This window comes from Taurulus bubalis, assembly GCF_910589615.1.
Source record: "Taurulus bubalis genome assembly, chromosome: 11".
In the NCBI taxonomy this organism is placed as follows: domain Eukaryota; kingdom Metazoa; phylum Chordata; class Actinopteri; order Perciformes; family Cottidae; genus Taurulus; species Taurulus bubalis.
Genome location: NC_136599.1, coordinates 21,755,102 through 21,776,984, shown reverse-complemented (window position 1 = coordinate 21,776,984; position 21,883 = coordinate 21,755,102). Strand labels below are relative to the sequence as shown.

Here is a 21,883-nt window from a genome sequence, read left to right as displayed (position 1 = left end):
GCTTATTGAAGTCTGTGGGATGGTTATTTAACGAGTTGCCGAGAAAGGGCATGAGACTCATGAGTCATAGACCAATACTTATTTACTCAAATTAGTTCACTTTGTTACGCAATCGCATCCTGTCTAGTTCGATTTCCGTCAGGTCCTGAAGGCCCCCCACCTCGTCATCTGTTTACACCGGCATCTTTTGACAAAACACTACAGTGTGTGGGAAGGGACAATATTGATAGTCCAGTGAGACCAAAAGATATCAAGGAAATCTTATGTCAATGTCTGGTTAAGCTTGTGATGCATCTTTGAATATTGTAACTGTGATACATACATTTTCTTTCCTTTTTTTTCTTTTTTTTTAAGGTCACTTCAGTTTCACTTCATCAGAGCTGTACTTTTTTGTGACTGGCCAATAACTTTAATAATTCATGGTGAGCAGCTTGGTCATGCTGTAATTGGCACTAATTGCTAAAGGATGGGATATTGTAGTGTGTACACACTTGGAGTTAAAAAACAATGCCATGCTCAAGCCTTCTGACTTTTTGGAAGCTCTGTAAATCCATCAGTGACATGAATACTACGACGAAGCCCTCCCTGTTTGTGCCTTGGTTGGGATGCATGTGGCTAGGCCAAATCTGTAATGTGGTGGCCTCTGCTACTGTTAGCACGACACTTATCCTCCCCAGCTGGCGGAAACTGGTGCCACCGTCTAAGTAAAGATGGCCAAGAGAGATTATGTTTTACTTGAAGCTTGACTAATCTAATTTACATTGAAAGTGAATGCTAATCAATTTGAAGCGTCAGGAGGCCTTTCCCCCCCAACTATGACAACCTAACCCAAATAACTGACTGGCAGAGCTCATAGCCTGACTCCGTCTTGGCTTGGAGTAACATTGGAGCAGTCCACCTTAAGTGACTTTTCTAATTCTTTTAAATATTATTTTATGTGCTGATTTTGTGATTTATAAACGGCAAAATTCCTTTAAATAGAAGTATTAAAAATGGCTTCATTTAGATGAGAAGATTATTTCCTATCAGTTTCACTGAAGTAAAAACAGCACGGGTATTGGATTGGTATCGGTGCTCTGTGTCCGGCAGTACTCTGAATTTGTAAATCTGTGTCAGGAGCGAATGTCTTGAGAAAGTCTTTCCTGGGACTCACACCGGCACATGACCAGCAGCTCGGAGCATTGAGTCCCTGAAGTCAGCAAGTGGTCAGATTGTCTTCTGTTTCCAACTACGTACAAGACGGCTCCCGTTGTGATTTGTTTTGTTAAATTACTTGTCGCCGTGCGGGCCGGCACCAGCAGCTCTCCCCGAGTTTTGGCATGACCTCTTGCTGTGCCGTTTCATCACATTTCTTGGCCTTTACCCTACGTCAAACCAGGTTTCTGACACATATCCTCAAGTATCCTTCATCAACTTTCCCCTGCTGTCCTCAGGAACACTGCATACCGGTCCTCTTCAAACGCTACATTTTACAGATGTATTGGCCGTGGCTGCACAAGGGTTTTTGCAGTTGAGGAAATATAATAGACTCGCCGTTCATATGAGTGTTTCCAGATGCGGTGGCGTTGCGGGTGAGCGCCGGGTGTATAAACGGGAATTGTGGTGTCCTGACCGATAACACATCATTTGTCATGCAAGCGTGACACACGTCTGAAGGTGCATTTCGTTTCCACAATAAACACCTTGCTGAAAGAGGAAATGTTTATTCTACGTTGCCAGAACGCGTTGAAGCAGACTTCTTAGTTCGTATTGTTGGGTGAATTACTTTCCTCGAAGGCAGATTGATGGTTCAGGGACACACTTCTCTCTCACCTGGGGTTCAATGTTACAGGAGGTAGTGGTTCCAGTGGCTTTGTTCTGCGTTCTACTAATCTCAGTTTGCGGTGTTTCTGGGTGGGAAGCCAGTGAAGGATCACAAACTTGTCTCTGCACCACTGACTCCCACTGGTTGGTTGGCGCCCGCACGGTTGATCTGAAAAAGGAAAGCCCTCAAGGTCAACTGTGGAGTTGGCAGCAGCACAGACTTTAATGCAAGGCCATCACATTACACGCTGGGGCGTTAAGGACTTCTGGACAGTCGGACATTTGACCTATACTTGATTACCCACCTGTGTAATCACTCGCAAGGATGTGGAAATTATGAAAATAATTTTGGAACTACTAAACAAACGGCCTTTCTGTAATAACAATAGTACCTGCATCTATATGCACTGTCCACTTATTGATTGAACCAGAGATTTTCCCAAGTGTAGTCTTCAAATTGGTCTAAAAGCTTGTCTTTTGCTTTCTGTCCCATCTTGCAGCATCAACAATAAACTGCAGCAGCCAGAGGCCGCATCTGGGGTTCTGGAGTACGCCATGAAGCATTTTGGTGAACTGGTGAGTGTTTGTTTTTGTTATTTTTTTTCTTGGGTCTTTTTATTTTGCCTCCAACAAAAAAAAAGAAACCTTACCTTAGGTTGCATTCAGACAGGGGGACAAAATAAAATGTAGCCTCCTTTTTCATTTCAATCACCATTACGTTGACACAGTAGGCCAGCTACTGCAGGGGGCCTCTGCAAAGCACATTTTGTCACTAGTAACCATAGCAACAACCCTCATCAACTCAGATATTTCCGACTAAATACGTTCCTACTGGGCAGTATTTCATGTGGCCTCTTGTACACGTACACTTCTTCCCGGAATATCCTTTCCCCAATACACGCATGGGGATGAGGGCCATTGGAGACGCATGCCCCCAGAACACCCTGTTCTTAATGTGCAGCATGTGGAATAACCATCTGCTATGTTGATCAGTAGTCAACTGCAAGGAGCAGAATTATGGACATCTTGTCCCATGACAGGATGTTTGGATTTTCTCGCATTATGTGTCTCTACTGTGTATTTCATAAAAAACTAGTCGGGACCACTTTGCGCTTTTTTCCCCCCAGTGCTTTTTCTTTATACAATCCCCTGTTGCCACAAATCCAAATTCAAAGCTTCGCTGGTGTCAAACCGATGACAAACTCAATGTATGCCATCAGTGGCGGGGAAAAAACCCTAAAGATAACCCTAAACATAGTATTTTTTTAATAGAATGCATTCACTCGATTTTATTAAGTGGTTATTTTTAGCCAGTCAAAGTCAAATGTTTTCCCCAACTACTAGGATCCCTGTGGAAAAAGGTCTTTTCTTTCCGTCTTTTGTGATCTGCATTTATGTTCCTCTTATGTTAAAAGTGAAAAGACTCCATTTCGCCGTGCACTTCCGGAAAACTTTGTTAATGAGGTGATCGTCTGGAAAGCTCTGCTGTGGGAGGATGCAAGGTGTCCCTGTTTGGACTGATTGATTCAAATGAGAATCTCCAATCCGTAATGCAATATTCTCATACATTTGTGGATGACTGTGAACGAAAAGTGTGTTGGAGCAACACTCCAACACACTTTTCTTACCAAAAAAACCCCACAACAATTTATTACAATTTTAAACTGGTCAAGATAACAAACATGTTTTGGGTGTCTACTTTCTGTTTTTTTATCTTCTAGGAAATCCAAGCCACTTGGTATGAGAAGCTCCATGAGTGGGAGGACGCTCTGGTAGCGTATGACAAGAAGATTGACGTTAACAAAGAGGATCCGGAGCTCATCCTGGGTAGAATGCGCTGCTTAGAGGCCCTGGGAGAATGGTATGTCAGGAGTCAAGTCTGCTGGGAGTTCAGTGGGGCTCCAACCATCCGTTCATATCGGTGTTCTTCTGGTCCACAGCTCTCCGATTCATTGACACGGATTTGCCTGTACAAACACTCAAAGAGTCAGCATTATTGTTTGTTTTCACTTTACCTTAAGGACTTTTTTTCTAAGACCCACTGCTGTGGATTTTTTAGTATCCATGTTTCTTTGGCTTTTAACGTTGGGTCTAATGGTCAAAGGCGGTGTCTGAGGTAGGATACTTGCTGTAAGCTATTCCATCCCTTGTTTTCTATTTTCGTTGGCAGCTTAAGTCCCCAATGAATCCGAACATTAGGGCCTTTGATGAGTGGTCAAAAAGAGAGAGCGTAATTTTCCTAATTTTACCGGTAAAATGCACTAACAGGCGTCCAACGGCAGCCCACCTTCAAAAAGCACTTCTTTTTTTTTTAAGCGGAAAAGAAAGTCACAAGACGTCCGAGGTGATCCAAATATGCCGCTTGTGACCGGGCCTGTGACGCGAAGCAGATGTTAATTTGCCTGCTTCTATGCGCCATTGTTGCGTACACTATGAGTCAGTTCACAAGAGGATGATTCAGCTGAAGAGAGGCTCTGTGTCTGTTTGTGTGCGGGATGGGTAAGGCGGGGAGATGATGTAACAGTTGACCGGGTCTTTAGTCAGAGGAGATCAGACTCAAGAGAACACATTGTTCCTCCGTTAAGGTAAGCGGATATTGTACAAGTGCGCTCTGTGATAATCCTAAACTGGTGAGAGAGATTTTTTAGCAGTTGAACTCAAACATTCGGTACATTTTGGACAGCTTTGAAGCATCCTTAAGCCGAGAATGTCCAATAAATGTAGGGCATGCATTTTTGGTTCAAAGTGATTTTTGGCCTTTCCGTTCTGTTAATCCTCACATCTCAGTTTGCTGATCACAAGAGCTGTTTTAATATCTGACCAAAAGCTGGTAATTGACCCTCAAGCTCAAGCATGCAGCTATTTTGGCATGTTGTGCTCCGGGGATGGAGGCCTGTGTGTTTGATGAAGCCACTTTTTTCACACCCCTGTATATCTCTGCGTTTATGTCTGTGTTTACAGACTTTGCCATTCTAAAAAAAGAAGAAATTTGCCACATAGCTGATCTGAAAACAGCCAATAAGCACAAAAAGTAATGTTACTAAAGCAACGGCAATAAAAGTTGGATTTGCAGAAGGCTTTTTTTGTTTAACCACATAGCCTATTTTATGAGGGACAAAATAGCAGATTTGGGCCGGAATATACTGCACAGTACCAGGATGTCAATCCCCTATATTCAGCACTAGCTGTTAGCCTGCATTTTTACTCTCCTGCTGGGAGTTATGTAACCAACAATGACACGCTCATACAAACCATTCCATTGAGGTGGGCTGGTTCACCGGTAGTGCTGGTATTGTTCATGCTGGCTGTGAAAAACGTGACTGTTTGTCCCACCCAAATGGGTACAAGGAGACTAATAGGAGAGTGAGGGAGGATCACACAGTGCTGAGAAGAGGTCTGACCTGGCTCAAGTGAAACCCCCTCTGTGCAGGCGGACCAATGCCTTCTAGTAGAGGGCCTCTAAAAGAGTCTTTAAAACATACGGCCAGTGTACCGGAGCTTTCATGTTATACGATAGCCAGGCAGCTGGAGAACGGCTTCACCTCACAGACCCCCGTCCAGACCGGCCTCTCTCCATTTTCCTCTTTCTCGCTCCCTCCCTCATCTGAGCTCGCTCCAGCATCCCGCCTGCAAAACACATGCGGCGGGTTCGATCTCCTCCTGGACAATGCCGTACTGATTGTTGTTAATGAGGAATTAGTCTGGGTTAGATGCACCTGACCCCAACAGGGAACAGAACGCCCATCAGTTTGCCGGGACGCTTGATTTTTTTTTTTTTATCAGACTCTTTTGGGACGGTACACTGATTTTGAGATGTTTAATCTTTGAGAACAAATTAATGAATAAACAATGGCAGATGTAAAAGAAAGCCTTATCTCCTTCTCATGCTCGGCTGGAGTTGCTCGGCTCGAAAACTTCAACGTTTGTTCTGTGCAGGAAAAGTAAATGTAATGTCCTGACATATGTATTAATCTTTAGAAGAGCTTTAAGAAAATGTTAAATAAAACTAGCTTTTAAGGATTAAGACTAACGGTACAGTGTAGCATTTCTTTAGACAAGTTTTAAAAGCCGCAGCTTCTGAAAGGGAACCTGATGATAGCTGAGATCAGTTTCTGATTAACTGATGTCATCATCACTTGATCTGCTTTTTTATTTGGTATTTCTACCGTCTGAAGCCTGCGGTTCATGTTTTTCAGGGGGCAGTTGCACCAGCAGTGCTGCGAGGAATGGACGCTGGTGAGCGAGGAAACCCAGGCCAAGATGGCTCGTATGGCTGCCGCCGCCGCCTGGGGTCTAGGTAACCACTTCATGTCAGATATGAACTTACGATTGAATGTATTTGGGAGAAGAACAATGACGACAGTAACAGCTCTCGCCAATTCCCCCTCACATATAACCAGACAGAAACGGTATCCAGTCATAACATTGACATATCGTAACGTGCAATGGTGGAGAAAAGCAGGGACCACAGTGCAGAAGCTTCCTCAGAGATCTGCGGTCTGGCTTTGACTTTCTCAAATCAATCGTAAACCTCGAGACGAAACCCACCCGGCAGACTCGGACCATCTTTTATTCTTGTGGTTGGGAAGCACAACATGTTGAGGTTGCAATCATTTATATTCCAGCAACCCGAGGTGGACTGTTGTTCAAAACAGCAGAGACGGTCTGCCAAACTTAAACCCGCCTCGGTCTTGCGAAGTCAGGGTTCCAAGACCTCCCCGAAATAGCCGGTTCGGTCATCATTAAACATTCCCTGCTTGAATCTGTTTTGATCGCTGTTTGGTAACTTGATCGTTGTCTCTCTTTAGGGCACTGGGACAGCATGGAGGAGTACACGTGTATGATCCCAAGAGACACACATGATGGCGCTTTTTATAGAGCGGTGCTTGCCCTGCATCAGGACCTCTTCTCATTGGCCCAGCAGGTGGGTTACATCACCACTCACAAATACACCAAATGGATAAGATCTCTCTCCCCCCTCCCTCCCATATGATGCACATTAAAAGTCTATATTTTTAGAAAACATCTCATAAAGACATGCCACATGGGAGTCTGGTGTCTGGAATTTTCATTAGTCTTTATAGCAAGGTATGAAAAGTTAAAATCATTGGAAACCAACGCTGTAAAGAAACATAAAAAATGCTTTACGGCTATTCCAGACGGGATCAAATTCCCCCATCAGCGCAGGCTTTTCATTAAAAGGAGTTTTTTTTCTTTCTCTCCCATTTTTACATCTTGGTGTGGAAACGTTATGTAACTCTTGAAATTATAAATTATCGCAGCATTCGGCCTGAAACGAATACAGATCCCTGTCAGCCTGTCGACAAGGTCGGGGTGGCGTTTTCCTCATTTGATGAAGTCCAGGGTTTTAGATGAGCTCCCGCTCCCCGGAGACAGATTTGTTCAAGCTGGATGCCGGCACGTCTCAACGAACACAAGCTCCAGCACTGACACCAGTTGACCACCTGCTCCTCCAATTTCCCTGGACTCACCGTCCAAGTCCCCTTTTCACCACAGAGCCCGGGAGACCTGCTCTCTCTGCCCCTCCCCCTCCACAGCCGCCCTCCCTGCTCTAATTTGGAGATTAGATCCAGGTGTGGCCCATAGGATTCTACATCAGCTGAATAGGGAAAGCAGACTTTTGACTCTTGGCAACAATGTGGCTGCTCACAATGAGTGAAGAGGAATTAAAAGCAGATGGAGCGAAGGGTGAAAGCTTCAATGTCAACATGAGCTCAGTCTAGTCTTCCGGATGTGTTTGGTAATCCTCGCAATTTAAGTCCTTTTGATTCCATAGGGCTGTTCCTTTCCTCCCGCCGTACCCCCAACAACCAGGCATTAGTTTTGCCGTGCGTTTTTGCGAGAGGGTTCAGGTTACTTTAGCGTTATAAATCTCTGCGTTTGGTCCGTTCCAGCGATGATGTGTAGACATTGCAGTCATGCTCGCCCCCTCCCCAAAAGTCAAGAAATCTGTGGCTGCGCCAGGATTCGTGATATATCCAGTCCTCCAGTGTGCGTCTGATTAGCAAATTGTCTCATGGTTTTCACAAACTTTGAGTTTCCTCCAGTGGTTGATTTGGCTCCAGCCATTCACAAAGAGGCCCTCTCATATCACGCTGTAATGATAAAGTAATCGCACTGCACCTATGCAAGTCAGTAAGAACAACCTTTATGTGAGAGAATGGAAGATTGGGTCACGGTTTGTTTGTGCCGCCAGAAGCCAGACACTGCATTTATCAGGAGTCGTCTGGACTGCACATTTCCAATGAGGCCCCGCTGCAGTAATTCAGGAGTAAACAGGACCATAACTAAGGGGAGGCTGTAAAGAAGCAGCCTCATTGTCACCTCGTCCCATTCCCCCCACAACCCCTCCTCTTGTTGTGCATGCCTGAAGAGGTGTTTAGGCACGCCATTCCTCCTTTCCCTCCCCGCAAAAAAAACACACAAAAAAAAACAAATTGGTGGGAGTCGGTCTGAAACAGCTGTGGGCTCCGGCCTCAGAGAGCTTCCTCAGTCACCCTCCCTTATTTTACCTTCCTACTAATAACAGTTCCCAAAAACATTGGCTGTTGAAGGCCGGTAAATCCGCACATTTTCATCCACGGTACCTGTGTCCTTGTTTGTCCCCTTTGCTGCGCTGGATCGGCTCTTTTCTCCCAGTTGCTGTTTTTCCACCCCTCAGGGTTCTCCCCACTGATGGAATGTCTGCAGTAAACTTGAGTTTGGCGGTGTAGTCCTCTTACGAAAAGTCAGGGAACTGTGAGTTTGCAAATTAGTCGGTAATAGACAGTAATACACCCCAAAAAAACCTACATTTTTAGGGCATGAATGTACTGTGAAAGTCGGGTTAGACATCCTGAAAACGTTTTGGGAATTTGCATCATGGCCCTGGAAGGAACTGTGACTAAGCCTATTTTATTCAGTTCCTATTTAAATTCCCTCTCAAACCCCTCTCTCTTTTGTTGAATGGCCATGCCAAATCTGGCTTCTTTTTTATATATATATATATATATATATATATATATATATATATATATATATATATATATAAGATACATTTGAAGCAATGCACCCACAGACGTAGTTGCATTGCTTCCACACTGTTGCTCTCAACAGTTCATTTCCCTCGCCTCATAAAACACTTGGCACTCAGCGTTGCATCAAACCAATTTCGCTAAACAAGCTGGCGTTCTAGTCCTCGTTGCACTAACGTGTCACTGTTGGCTCAACTTCAGTGAGAAGGGTGTGAACAGCAAGCAATAACATGCCTTTGTACACTTGGTACAAGGTGTTTTTTTTATTCCCTGGGTCTGGTCCAATCCCGGCTGGTCCTGATGCAAGACCTTTTTTTCTGGACGGTGTGACGTTGCGCTATGGTACATACCGGGGTCATGCTCTGCATATGTTACTGAGTCATATGTTACTGCTATTTGTTAGCTTTACTGAAAGTTTAAGTATCTTGGCCACAACGTAGTGAGGTCATGGATTAAACCCTTGTTTCTCAAGTCAAGGATGCACTGCGACTTCAGAAGCTAGTTGACAACCGCACCGTCAGGGCAACATTCAGGCAGCCATTCATTTCATTCAAAGATCACACTGTAAATGTTTTGTTGTTGTTTTTTTCCAATGTAGTGTATTGACAAAGCAAGAGACCTCCTGGATGCCGAGCTGACCGCCATGGCCGGAGAGAGCTACAGTCGAGCCTACGGGGTGAGTGAGTCAGCCAAAGATATTCAGCGCTTGGCTTCAGTCGACCATCTAATTTTTCATCGCACTCAGGTGCAGAAAGATTGTAAGTGTAAGGCTCTGATCTAGCTTCTTAAGAAGTCAAAATTATTATTATTATTTGCAGTCTATCCATCGCTGCATGCCGCCATTTTAGTATCTGTATATGTGGAATTATCGAAGCAATGACGGTCCACTGGCATGCTGAATGCATTTAATTATATATTCTGTTGACAAGCTTTAATGATCACCTTGTTTTTATATTGCACAGAAGGGAGCTTTTGCGACTGTATAAAAATATGTGTGTGTTGAGAATGAATGTGTGTGTGTTTCGGTTCCCAGGCCATGGTGTCTTGCCAGATGCTGTCAGAGCTGGAGGAGGTGATCCAGTATAAGCTGGTGCCAGAGAGGAGGGACATCATTAGGGAAACATGGTGGGAGAGGCTTCAGGTAACTGCAGCGCATGATGGACACACACACACACACACACACACACACACACACACACACACACACACACACACACACACACACATTCACATGTGCAACTACAAATGTGAAACAGCTGTTGGAAAGGCTACTGTTACTAATGGGAAATATTACAAGACAGACGCCATACATACACAGACTAATACCTCAGCTAGTGCCGATTCACCGTCTGCTTTGTTTGTTTGTTTGTTTATTTCTACATTTTAAAGTATTTCTGTGAAAGCAGAATCACGTTGGGCTCCGGTTAGTGTCATTTACTGTGCTTGAACAAACTTGAGATGAAGGTCGGAGCGAACTAAGCTAGCTACAATCTGTCCAAATGAGGCTATTTGTCTACAGAAATTCAGTCACGGCATTGCAGCTTCGTCAACAAATACAAGAAACAAGTCACATGAGTTTAAAAATGTTTAATGTTTTTAGAATGTAATCCATAAGTGGACAAATGTGATTTGTGAGGTTTGTCCTTGTAGTTCTCTGTTATCATCTCTCTCACCATGAAGCCAAATGAGGTGATCTTGCGCTATAATGAGTCCAATTTTAATAACCAATTGTAATATTTGCCCCCTGAATGCAGTCGGCAGCAGCATGTGAACCACCCATTCCCCTTTGATTCTAGTCTCATAGCAGGTTGCTTATATTGGGCAACACAAATGACGGGATCGACTTACACTGTTTATTGCTGTCCTCGATGTCTTTATTGTTTTTGTTGTCTCTCACCTGAGTCAAAGCTCACGACGTCCTGCAAGTGGAAAAACTTGACCTGAAAGCCATGACCATACATGAGAGTTGGAACATCCAGTACAAAAATAATCTGTGATTCAACGGCACCCTTGCTTGCTGTTGCCTGCATGAAGTGACCCTTGTAGGAATATTTAGAAAAGAAACCAAGGGCCTCTAGACTTTTTTTTTAATGTAACCCCATCCAAACGTCCTACTTCCTGAGACTGATTTTGATTACTATTATTATTATCATTATTAATCGTGAATTACAGTGTTGTACATGTTGTCAAATGAGACTGCAGGACGTGTGGAAGAACCAGTAATCCGCACGCGGTTGAGGAAAACTGTGCTGCTCGCCAAGTCTTTGGCATTTGAGACTGAAGCCAACCGATCTAAGATGATACTGATCAAGTTCATCGTTTCCACGTTGACCTTTTCGCAGCTGAATCGAGATGGGATTGTTTGAAAAGGCCTCTCTTGCATGTTGAGGGAAGAATTTTATGTCGGTTGGAAAAAGCTGAATCACCATTGACTGGTGATGCACCGTTCCTGATACCATGGCATGCAAGCTGCTCAGTTTAATACAGCGTTTATAACCATGCTAACTCTCTCTGCCCGTTGGCATCCCTGTCCTTCATATCCTGCCTCAGATATTACTGACATCTTGGAAATTCCCAACAACCACGTCATCCTTTACCCTTGCTGCAGCCCGAGGCAATTATATTTGTCTTTTCTTGCCCAGCTGTAGGCAATGCACCTAACTCTTACCAATTTCCTTTTGACATTTCAAAAGTTCCTATGTAATTAGCTTGACCATTGAATGGCAACCTTTACACACACACTCAAACCCTGGGCAGTAAATTGAAGATACTCTTGAACATCTCAACCTTTTCCAGACGGAGGTTGGTCGGGGGAGGTATTTAGGATCAAGAGGGGTTCTGGGGGTTTGGGGCGGTTCTTCTCTCTATAGTGATTTATTAGCGGCTGACTTCGCACATCTGTCTGGGAGTCACTGTCGCGCACCTTTCTTTCAATGCCAGTGTCTCCCTCATCAAAGGATTGCAGGTATGGCAAAGAGCGTTTAAAAACACTGCACCCCAAATGTGTCGCCGTGAGTTCTTGCACCTCTGTTCCCGCTACAGCGAGGAGTCTTTGCTGTAGGTTGCTGATCGAAGCTGTTGATCTGCAAATCACGAGGCATTTATATCTCTCGGGTCCAGCTTCTCCTCTCCCTTTGCTCATGTTTGCTGTGCTCCTCTGCGCACACATTATTTCCACATCAAAATGTCTGAAAAGGACTATACCCATGTTATTAATTTTTGTTAAGTTATTTTCCCAAATGTTTTTTTTAAGTAATTTTAAATTTCTTTTGGTTTCATGTCCACTTTTAACATGCGTCAGGGTTGTCAGCAGAAGTTGTCATGAATTGATTTAAAATTTGTATTATTATTATAATTATTATTTATGTTTTAACCCGATGTAGATGTTTTGTCGTCAGACGTCTGGTTTTTGGAGGGGAGACCTCTGCGGATAATTCAGTTCCCGGTAAAAATGCCTGAATCTCAAATTATTCAATAAATATGCTGAGTAAATCTGACTCCAATGACGGCAATGGCTGTGAAAACAACAACTCCCATGAGCCCACGCTACTTCATAATCTCGGCAACAGCGTCTTTTGTTATTGACAATAACAATGATCCACAGCTGGATGGAAACCCGCAATGTTGCGGTTTCATGGTCCACGTCTTCGTCCGCCTTTCCCCCAGTGATACGGCTGTTCGTTTCAATCAAGTCGCTTGAACTGGATAATTTGGCACCTCCGGAATATCTTCTCAGACGAATGATGTGCGCGATCTCAGACAGTTAAACCCAGACTAAACTTCTAATCACTGAACGTAGCTGCCAGATTTCACCTGCACTCAGCTCCTTATCCCTTCATGGTAAGCCCACTTCAGAAACTGATGTATTTAAATTCGGCCTGGGCTTTTAAAAGCTTACTAACAGGCTTGTCCCGACAGACTCCCGCCATCTGAGGAATACAGCAAACAAGTTTCAAACACTGAACGAGTCAACACTTGATGAAAGGGGCTTAAACCATGAAGTAAGCATGTGGTGGGGGTTCTTCAAAAAGACATCCGCACAGCACTGATTTAAAGACCTCGTTTGTTGCTGCTAGTTGCCATGCAATCTGCAATGACCCTTACTTCTACCACCGTCTGTAAATGCAATCAAGTAGCATCAGAGTCATTTTTCATGAGATGTTTATATTATTTTGTCTACCCCCTCTAGACTTAAATTCAAATCATACACAGTGGATTATACGGATCACTCACTGTCGCCTGTCCCTGCAGCACTGTGTTGTATCACAATGATGAATGAGGTTGCGGTTGAGAGAATATTTGATCGGGAAAGTCGGCTAATGGTACTTTTTAAAATGTATGACTACAGACCTGGCTACAGACACCCACCCCCCCGCCCCGCCCCGCCCTGCCCGCCACGTGAACTTGTACTCACGTGTGGACATGTTCAAGACAGGGACCACTGGTTGCATTAGTGGCCCCCTGGGTTTCAACCGTGCCCCTCTCTCACATGTGTTCATTCTCTTGAGTTTTAACGAGTAGGTTGCTCTCTTTGAGGGGAGTAACAAAGGGGTAATGCATCTAACCATCTGTCCCTTGTGATCTCCGTGTGTTTTCCCCTCAGGGTTGTCAGCGCATCGTCGAGGACTGGCAGAGGATCCTGATGGTCAGGTCGCTCGTCATCAGCCCCCACGAGGACATGCGGACTTGGTTGAAGTATGCCAGCCTCTGTGGCAGGAGTGGACGCCTGGTCAGTACATTGACGTATTTGCACAAAGCCCCTCACTAGTCTCTGATCGGATCCCTGATCGCGCATGATTAGGGTCCCATAACATTTAGGAGGAATAAATCAGAGTTGATTAAATCCGACTTGTCAAACGGGAAAAAGGTAAGTTGAGCTGTGACAGAGTTAAGTGCAAACATTAACCGCAGCCATGAAAGTTAACTTAATTTCAACCTGTTTTAGGTTGGCGCTGATGAACGTAACACAGCACCCTCAATCACACTGTTTAGATATCTGAGCCGGCATATCTGCACAATTAAAGTGGTGCAATTTTCCGTCCTTTACCTCACTGTTGTTGTAATTGATTGCAAAGGATGGCAGACAATCGGCCAATTTTTTCTCTCTCGCCGCACTTTGCGTTTCAGCACGTGCACGCCGAATGCCAGAATCCCCAAATCCCCAGATGTGATTGGCCAGCGTCAAAAGTAGCAGAAAATGTGATTACAATAAAATATCATTTACCGTTTTCTGTCTTCACAAAATCTTTCGCACTTACCCATGCTCTGAAGTCTTCATTTTGTTTTACTCTTTTAGAAAACAAACGTAATCGATCACGGTAGAAGTTTAATCACGCTCTTATTATCTCGAGGTGGCACTTAAAACCCTCCTGGGTTCATATTAAACTATAAACCGCCCTGCGATTCATTTGCTTCTGTTGCCCTCTTCATCCCACCAGGCACTGGCCCATAAGACCCTGGTGCTCCTTCTGGGCGTTGACCCCTCCAAACAACTCGATCACCCGCTGCCCACGGCCCACCCGCACGTCACCTACGCTTACATGAAGTACATGTGGAAGAGTTCCCGCAAGGTAGGAGCAAACAGACCGGTTGTGTTGAGTTGAAGATGAATAATTCAATTTCAGTTCAATGCTGATATACTAATCATACATCAGAATCACATGTATCTTTAATGGCCCAGTGTGTAGACATGCACAGACTGTGCCACAGACATGAGGTTGGTTGACAGTATGAACAGTATTAACATCATGCTCACTTTTGACAAATATTTACATATTTATGTCATTGCACTTGACAAAAGAGACGGTGTTACTCTTTTAGGGAAAAACAGCAAAGGGCAACACGTTCGCTTCTCAAGAGTTCTGATGGTCACTGCCGTTATATGGAAGTTTTTAGTGCAACGTGAGGCAACAATCAAGAGTTTCACAATTTCCAGATTGGGAGGGTTTAAATCAATGCCTCGTTAGTGACATGAACAGCTAATTAATGGACCTTTTGTGAGGGGAAACAGGCTGAGAAACATTAACACCAACAAACAACGGCCGTAAAATGGAAATTGCAACCAGCCTCGTGATTGTTTTATCACGCTTAATGAATCCGTCGCACCAGCATCTCGAAGAGGTGTTTTATGATCATTAAAAATGACTGAGCTGAAAAAAATGAATAGTTCTTTCTAGAACTATTATTTAGTATATTAGGTTCTCTTTATGTAACCGTAACCATAAAAATCCAAGAAATACCACTGGCCCAGCCCATTTTCTTTCAGACTGTGCCGCTCAACTAAAATCCTTTTTTTTTTTTTTCCAAGGTTGTTTCAGTCCCTCCTAGACGCATGCACAGTGCTAAAATCATGGAAACTCTCAATAATAAGGCCTATGCCAAAAAGAAAAAAAGCCATGCACGAATAAGTCAAATGATCTTTGGCCTTTTTGCAATATATAACCTCCATATTGTGTAAAACAGCTGAACGACTTTTGGCCGGCCTTGTGACCAGCGCTGTGGGCGCTGCACTGGATCGGCTCCAATCGCTTCTCAGGGCGACAGAGGTCCGGGCGACGCCACGCTGACTCTGCTTAGCAAAGCTGCAAAACACCTTGTGCGTCCTGAAGGTTATGCCAGGGTTCTATTCGTGGATTCTTGCTCGGCTTTTAACTCAAAACAAGGCTCATTGATCTCGACATCAATACAGGGTTGGTTCTCTGGATCTGAGACTTTCTCTCCTGCCGCCCACAGACTGTGAGCTCGGGCTGCCCACAAGACTGTGTTCTTCCTCCTGCGCTAGGCGCTCTTTTTTTTTTTTATCAAAGAGTTTATGATCAATGTTTATAGTTTGCTGATGATGTGGGCCGTCTACTGAACACTGACCCGACAAGGTGTAGCTGCAGATCTGGCCACACTAAAGCCCTTTCAAAGATGGAGTCGCATTAGCCAGCTAGAAATCAATGTGGCCAAAGATGAAAGAATGAACAACGTGCAATACAAAATGACGATCTTAACACATTGACCTGGTTACAGTTCTCTCACAAATTGATTTTCACTTCATATCACACTCTTACTTTGCACTCATAGATCCTCCTCATCGAGAACCATCAAACCAGTAGTGTTGGTTGCACTTGTGCTACAGAGCTATAACTATTCCATGAGCACGTTTCTGTTGTAAGAGATATAAACCAACTTGAACCTCAAATCCAATTTCACTTTATGTGTCATCAGCGCTGAGGAGAGGGACAAACTACTGGTACTCATGATCAGCTGTGAAGCAGCTGATGACTAATCTTCCAACACTGTGCATATATATGTCACCTATTACGATTTTGAGTTTTCATAAAAGTAAAATTGCTGCACATGAACAGGACTTTATTCCTTTATTTATAGTTTATTCCAGAGGAACAGATATCTGATGAGAGTATCAGAGCTCACTGGAGCAGAGCAGTAACCATGACGACTGTCACAGACAGTCCCCTCACTTTGCACATATGGTTTGTGCAAATTAGCATAAGGGAATAAAGCCAGTGACAGCTCTCGTACGATCACCCCACATCCTCATTATCGGTCCTAATCATAATGCCACAAGGAAAAATAATAAATACAAATATGAACAATTGTGAACATCTATCAAATATAGCTACATTTTATATATATATATATATATATATATATACATACATATACATATATATATACATACATACACACATGAACACACCAGCATTTAATGCCAGGTGTTGAATAGTGTTTGTGGCTCCAGAGCGTAGTCTCATTAGGGGACTTAGGTAAGTGTGAACATAAGCGTTGCTGTTGCTCGGGCCAGCTGCACTGCTCACCAGACAAATCTGAATATATTTAAACACACACACACATCTGGAGCGTGATGCTCCTGAGTGAAAATATGCAAAAGTGGGTCATTGATCAGGGGTAATGGATCAGAAGCAAAAGCGAGACTTGCAAGTCAGATCCTGAAGAGTTTCGGATCGAGACAAATTCTTTTTTTTTTTTCACGTCTTTTTCAATGTCATTTTTTCAAATTAATTTCCTTGACCTTGATTAACTGTCTGAAACAATATGCCGGCCCTTACATGCAAATACATACGGTCTGGATCGGTATGTCTGTCCATTATTTTTCTCCATCGTGGCCGACATCTCAGCTCAGACCACACCAGTCGTCCTGGCTGTAATACAGGTTCAGGTAACAGGAAACCGTGTAACTTTGACAGCAGAGGATCTTCCCGGAGTCCAGCAACACTGATAAGAACAGAATGCAGCTTGTCGTCGGGCTGTCCGGCATCAAGCTGACCTCCGGCTCTGCAGGAGCAGGATGATGACTATAACAAATGGCATATAGTTGTGTCAGTTCTGGCAGCACAGACGGACACATATTGAGTTTGACAACTTCGTGTCCTCGTTAATTTGGCACCGTCTGTTCACTGTTTGTCACAAAGCAAAACCCCACAGACGGGCGTTGTTACTCTCCGTGAAGCCTTACCTGCCTTTTTTGTTTCGTGTGTCCCTCCAGATTGATGCCTTCCAGCACATGCAGCACTTTGTGCAGGGGATGCAGCAGCAAGCCCAGCACGCCATCGCTGCCGAGGACCAGCAGCACAAGCAGGAGCTCCACAAACTGATGGCCAGGTCTGCCCTTTAAAAACAAAATATATATATACTGAATCACGTAGCAGCAGTTCACCACCGAATGAGCCCTTTTTTCGGCAGGTCACGGTAGGAGAAGCACAGGTGTGAGTTGCGACACACTGGGACAATAGAGCAGACCCATCGTTAACGTTATTAGTAACACCTGTGCTTTTCTTACTACAGTATGACATGCTGAAAAAAAATGGAAACCTTTGTTGGATATTTAAGAGTCTATATACCCGTACAGACAGTTTCAGTTTTTAATGATTGGAAGTACGGAAGTCCTGAGAGGAAAGTAGGAAAAAATATATTTTTTTCTATCTCTAAGTAACTTTTTTTGTGAGAAACGGGTTGATTTAAAAAAAAAAAAAAAAAAAAAAAAAAAAAGTGATCAGTGATGATTTAGTTTATTTTTTAGGTGTGTGTAGTTGTATACTCAATTCGGCCACATGACTACCCCATGTCCTAAACGGGACTACAATCATTAATCTTGAGGTGAGTTTTAATTTGCATTACTTTGTTCAGGCATATGTAAACATATGTGTTTAGAACGCATGGAGACGTTACAATTTACCTGGAAGAAGACATGAATGCTTTAAGTCCTATGGGGTTGTGATGCACGTCAGCCTCTAAAAATGAGTATTACAGCTAAATATACTTATACTTTGAAATTAGTAAAAGAAATGTCATCCGCCAAAACTTGTGTTTTGAGAGAGTCGTGTTTTTTTCAGTTGAAAAGAGAGTAACTTGAAAAACCAGCCCCACCAATTTCACTGGAAAAAAAGCCCAAAGGAACTTAGAAAGATTGTCCTGATATCTCCTGATTCCTTATTCTTTTTTTTCACACACACTTTAGTCATAAACACAGAAAATAAAATGGATTTAGATCAGACTTGGAAAACGGGCCACCGTTTAGGGATGGCCAGAAATGCAGATAGTGTTCCAGACATGTTTCACTGTTGTTTGACATTTTATTAAAATAAACCCGCAAAACAAATGACGTTCTGGTATAATTAACTGTGATCTCAAGGGCTCACTCCAAAAACTCAAGAACTGAATTCGGTAGACTGTTATGGAAAGAGATGATGATTCACTAAATCTTCTAAGTTTTACATTACCACAAAGTAGCTTTGACTCCTCATGCAGGCAGAAACTAATGAGTAGCACCTGCACATTCTTGTGGTCACAGGCCTTTAAATGAAACCAAGGGACATCTACAAACTATGTTGCCGTTGAGTAAACACGAGCCGGAGATCAGTTGAAGGGCAGCACGGGGGCGAGTGGAGTTCGTGAATGTAGACAAAACAACTGAGAATCTCGTCTTCGGAGAGCATCGGTTTGTGAGACAGTGAGCAGAGCTCAGCACCTGCTGCCTTCATCTGCTGAGCTCAAGAAGAACAGTCGCCGCTAAAGGAAAAGTGAGGATAGTAGTATTACAATACAGCAAGCAGCTGGGTTCCCGTTTCATAGGGACGGGAGGAGGGGAGGGACGCTGAGACTAATATGTTGCGGCGTTACATGTAAAGTCATTACATGTAACCATTAATCAATTTACAAGTACTAAGTTGCATTTAAATCATTGAGTGCTCAATGTGTCGTCACGCATTTAGATGGGGGTTCAGTAGAGGGGTTCGTTAAATGTCAGATGTACCTCCGTACACACACTCCCGCACGGCGGAGGATACTCAAAGCGAAACGCTGAAGTCAGGAAAACGTTGCATCGCGTTGTAAACACACAGGTCGCGTACAGTGCGTTCTGCTTCGTTTCCTTGAGCGTGACCCAACATGGCTTAGCTGTGGTCTTTCTCAACATCTCACCTCGGAAACGTCTCAATAAAAATGATGCCGCTTGGCAGTTTGTCCCCACACAGCTACTTATCTACGAACCAAACACGGCGCGGTGCCCCTGCGGGTATTAAAAGCGGGTTTGGGTGTGTCGTGTCTGCCTTCAACTCCCCCCACTGGGTGTTGTGCTCTTCGCCGAACCACAGACTTGGCACCTCTCCACTATGATCGCCCTGACCGCACTGCGGGATAAGAAGCCGTTTGGAGTCTGTTTCAAGCAGTTGTCAACACAACACCGGTTCCTTTTTTTCATTTTTGGAAAAAAACAACGTGACATTCAAATAGCTACCATGTGTTCTCAAGACGCTGATTTTTGCGGATTAGAGAATGGAAAGTTTTGTATTCCCCCAAAATTGCCGGGAATGACTTCAAAGGCTTAAAGAAGTTGTTTGCATGCTCTTTGTGGGCTAATGAAAATATTTTAAAGAGTATATTGTAAGCTGCCTCATTTAGGTTTGATAGTTGTTGTTGTTGTTGTTGTTGTATCGTGTTTTCAAACGACTCAAAACAAGTACACGGTGTGACCTGGGAGCAGACGGGTATAATCCTATCCTACGTACAGTAAATCATACAGTAGCCTCATCTGGTCTTGTGCACAAACACACGGCAGTCATGTGCACCCTCCCATCTCATAAATCATACATGGCAACACACACACGCGTGACAGCAGGCAGAAGGGTCCTCTTTTTTTTCTTCTTCTTCCGCCCCACTTTTGCATCGTTCAGACCGTGACTCTGTCTGTCTGAGGAATGCATGTTGAGGAAAACACCTGTATATTGTCAGTCGGGACGGGTGCACTCCAGACGTGCTGACACACTTTCATGAATACAGGTCGGCCGCGTGGTATGGAGCACACCTGGACCGCTCAGTCAGGCGCTTCTCGTCCACGTGACCACTCTCTCCCCCCGAGGAATCCAGTGGAATTTCAGCGTTGTTTTACTCGAGATCAATGACCCTGCCCGTCGCCGTTCTAAATAAACATGTTATTCCAACATCCCTGTCCTCTTCCTCCTGCCCCCCCCCAAAAAAAAAGTTTGACCGTGCTAACCGTTTACGGAAACAGTTTGGCATAGACGTGCTGAACCCAAACCGTGCGCCTCATATGGAAAAGCACTCAGAGGCGACCGTGTAATCCCGGAAAAACTCATTGAAGGTGCAAACGGCATTCAGACTGCTGGTGTGTTTGGGGTGACGGATAGGACCAGAGTCCTCCTCAGGGATGCCACAAGGCTCACAGTTGGGTTAAATTGATGGAAAAATACAAAATTGATCCCAGAACCTTTCAGCAGCTAAACACACCTGTATTGTATTTCTTTGTTGTCTCGTAATCATCAAATTAGTTTTTGCTGCAGAGCTTCTAGGAAACCGCATTGACCTCTGACCTCAGCAACTTGTATTGTCGCAAAATAGTTTAAATGATGTTGTTAAAATGTCAGTAAGTGTGTTCATTATTTATAGAATGGAAGCTTGTGATAGGAGGTTCACTGGGTGGGCGCCACTTCATTGTCAGCGTGCGGGTTTTATAAATGTTGGTGGGGAAGGCGAACAATCTATGCTCCACCGTAAGGGCATTTCAATGAACGTCTCGGCTGAAGGGTCTTTCTGTTTACTCCCTTTCCTGTTATGTAGGTGTTTCTTGAAGCTGGGGGAGTGGCAGCTCAGCCTGCAGGGCATCAACGAGAGCACCATCCCCAAGGTTCTGCAGTATTACAGCCATTCCACTGAGCATGACCGCAACTGGTACAAGGTCAGCATCTCCCTTTTAACTCTAACCTTTCCCTTTTGACTTCTCCCTTGATGCACTTAAATCCCAGCTGTGTCAGCTGGGATTTCAGTCAGAATAATAGTGAGAATAATTCCAGCCCCCCGGGAGGTATCTGTCCCCCAGTAAACTGGAAAATGACATCATGCACAAACATGCAAGTCGTTTGCAGTGGTCGCCACTTCTTATCCGGTTTCACTCAGTATGTGTCGTCTATCCCACAGGCCTGGCACGCCTGGGCGGTGATGAACTTCGAGGCGGTGCTCCACTACAAACACCAGAACCAAGGACGCGACGAGCTGCGACACGCCGGCACCACCAGTGCCAATAGCGAGGCCAGCAACAGCGACAGCGAGGTCGACAGCACCGACCACAGTCCTGTGCCGTCGCCGGGACAGAAGAAGGCCAACGAGGTGAGAGTCGTAGAGAGTTGAGCCCTCTTCGCACCCGTCTACAGGTCATTCAGTGCTCTTCTCCTATCCCAGTCACGGTATAAATAATTAGGCAGAAAGCATATTTGTAAAGCTGTGACTGCACAATCAAGTTATGTTCTGCCCCTGGTTTTTGACCTCTAAACTATAGTGACGGCCGGGACCTCTGCCATCCCCCACAAATGCTCTGCACCAGTAGAGTATGTTCTCATTAACAGCTTCTTTTCTTGCATGAAGCATCTGCTGTGTGCTGACCTTCCTCAGGACCTCTCGAAGACGCTGCTCCTGTACACGGTTCCCGCCGTTCAAGGTTTCTTCCGCTCCATTTCCCTCTCCCGAGGCAATAACCTGCAGGACACACTCAGGTGAGTTAAGTGACT

General features: G+C 44.3%; 1 protein-coding gene across 1 annotated transcript in view; it reads left to right on the top strand.

The window, feature by feature from the left end:
• Nucleotides 1-21,883, top strand: part of mtor (mechanistic target of rapamycin kinase) — a gene marked incomplete at its 5' end in the record, with an annotated part of 72,594 nt that overhangs the window by 39,589 nt on the left and 11,122 nt on the right. Inside the window, 12 exons of the mRNA XM_079225680.1 lie at nucleotides 2,304-2,379; nucleotides 3,525-3,664; nucleotides 6,000-6,100; nucleotides 6,612-6,727; nucleotides 9,436-9,513; nucleotides 9,871-9,978; nucleotides 13,441-13,566; nucleotides 14,276-14,407; nucleotides 17,350-17,465; nucleotides 20,940-21,057; nucleotides 21,297-21,485; nucleotides 21,768-21,868. Of these exons, the coding sequence (XP_079081806.1) occupies nucleotides 2,304-2,379; nucleotides 3,525-3,664; nucleotides 6,000-6,100; nucleotides 6,612-6,727; nucleotides 9,436-9,513; nucleotides 9,871-9,978; nucleotides 13,441-13,566; nucleotides 14,276-14,407; nucleotides 17,350-17,465; nucleotides 20,940-21,057; nucleotides 21,297-21,485; nucleotides 21,768-21,868 (1,401 nt within the window). The remainder of the gene's footprint in view (nucleotides 1-2,303; nucleotides 2,380-3,524; nucleotides 3,665-5,999; nucleotides 6,101-6,611; nucleotides 6,728-9,435; nucleotides 9,514-9,870; nucleotides 9,979-13,440; nucleotides 13,567-14,275; nucleotides 14,408-17,349; nucleotides 17,466-20,939; nucleotides 21,058-21,296; nucleotides 21,486-21,767; nucleotides 21,869-21,883) is intronic.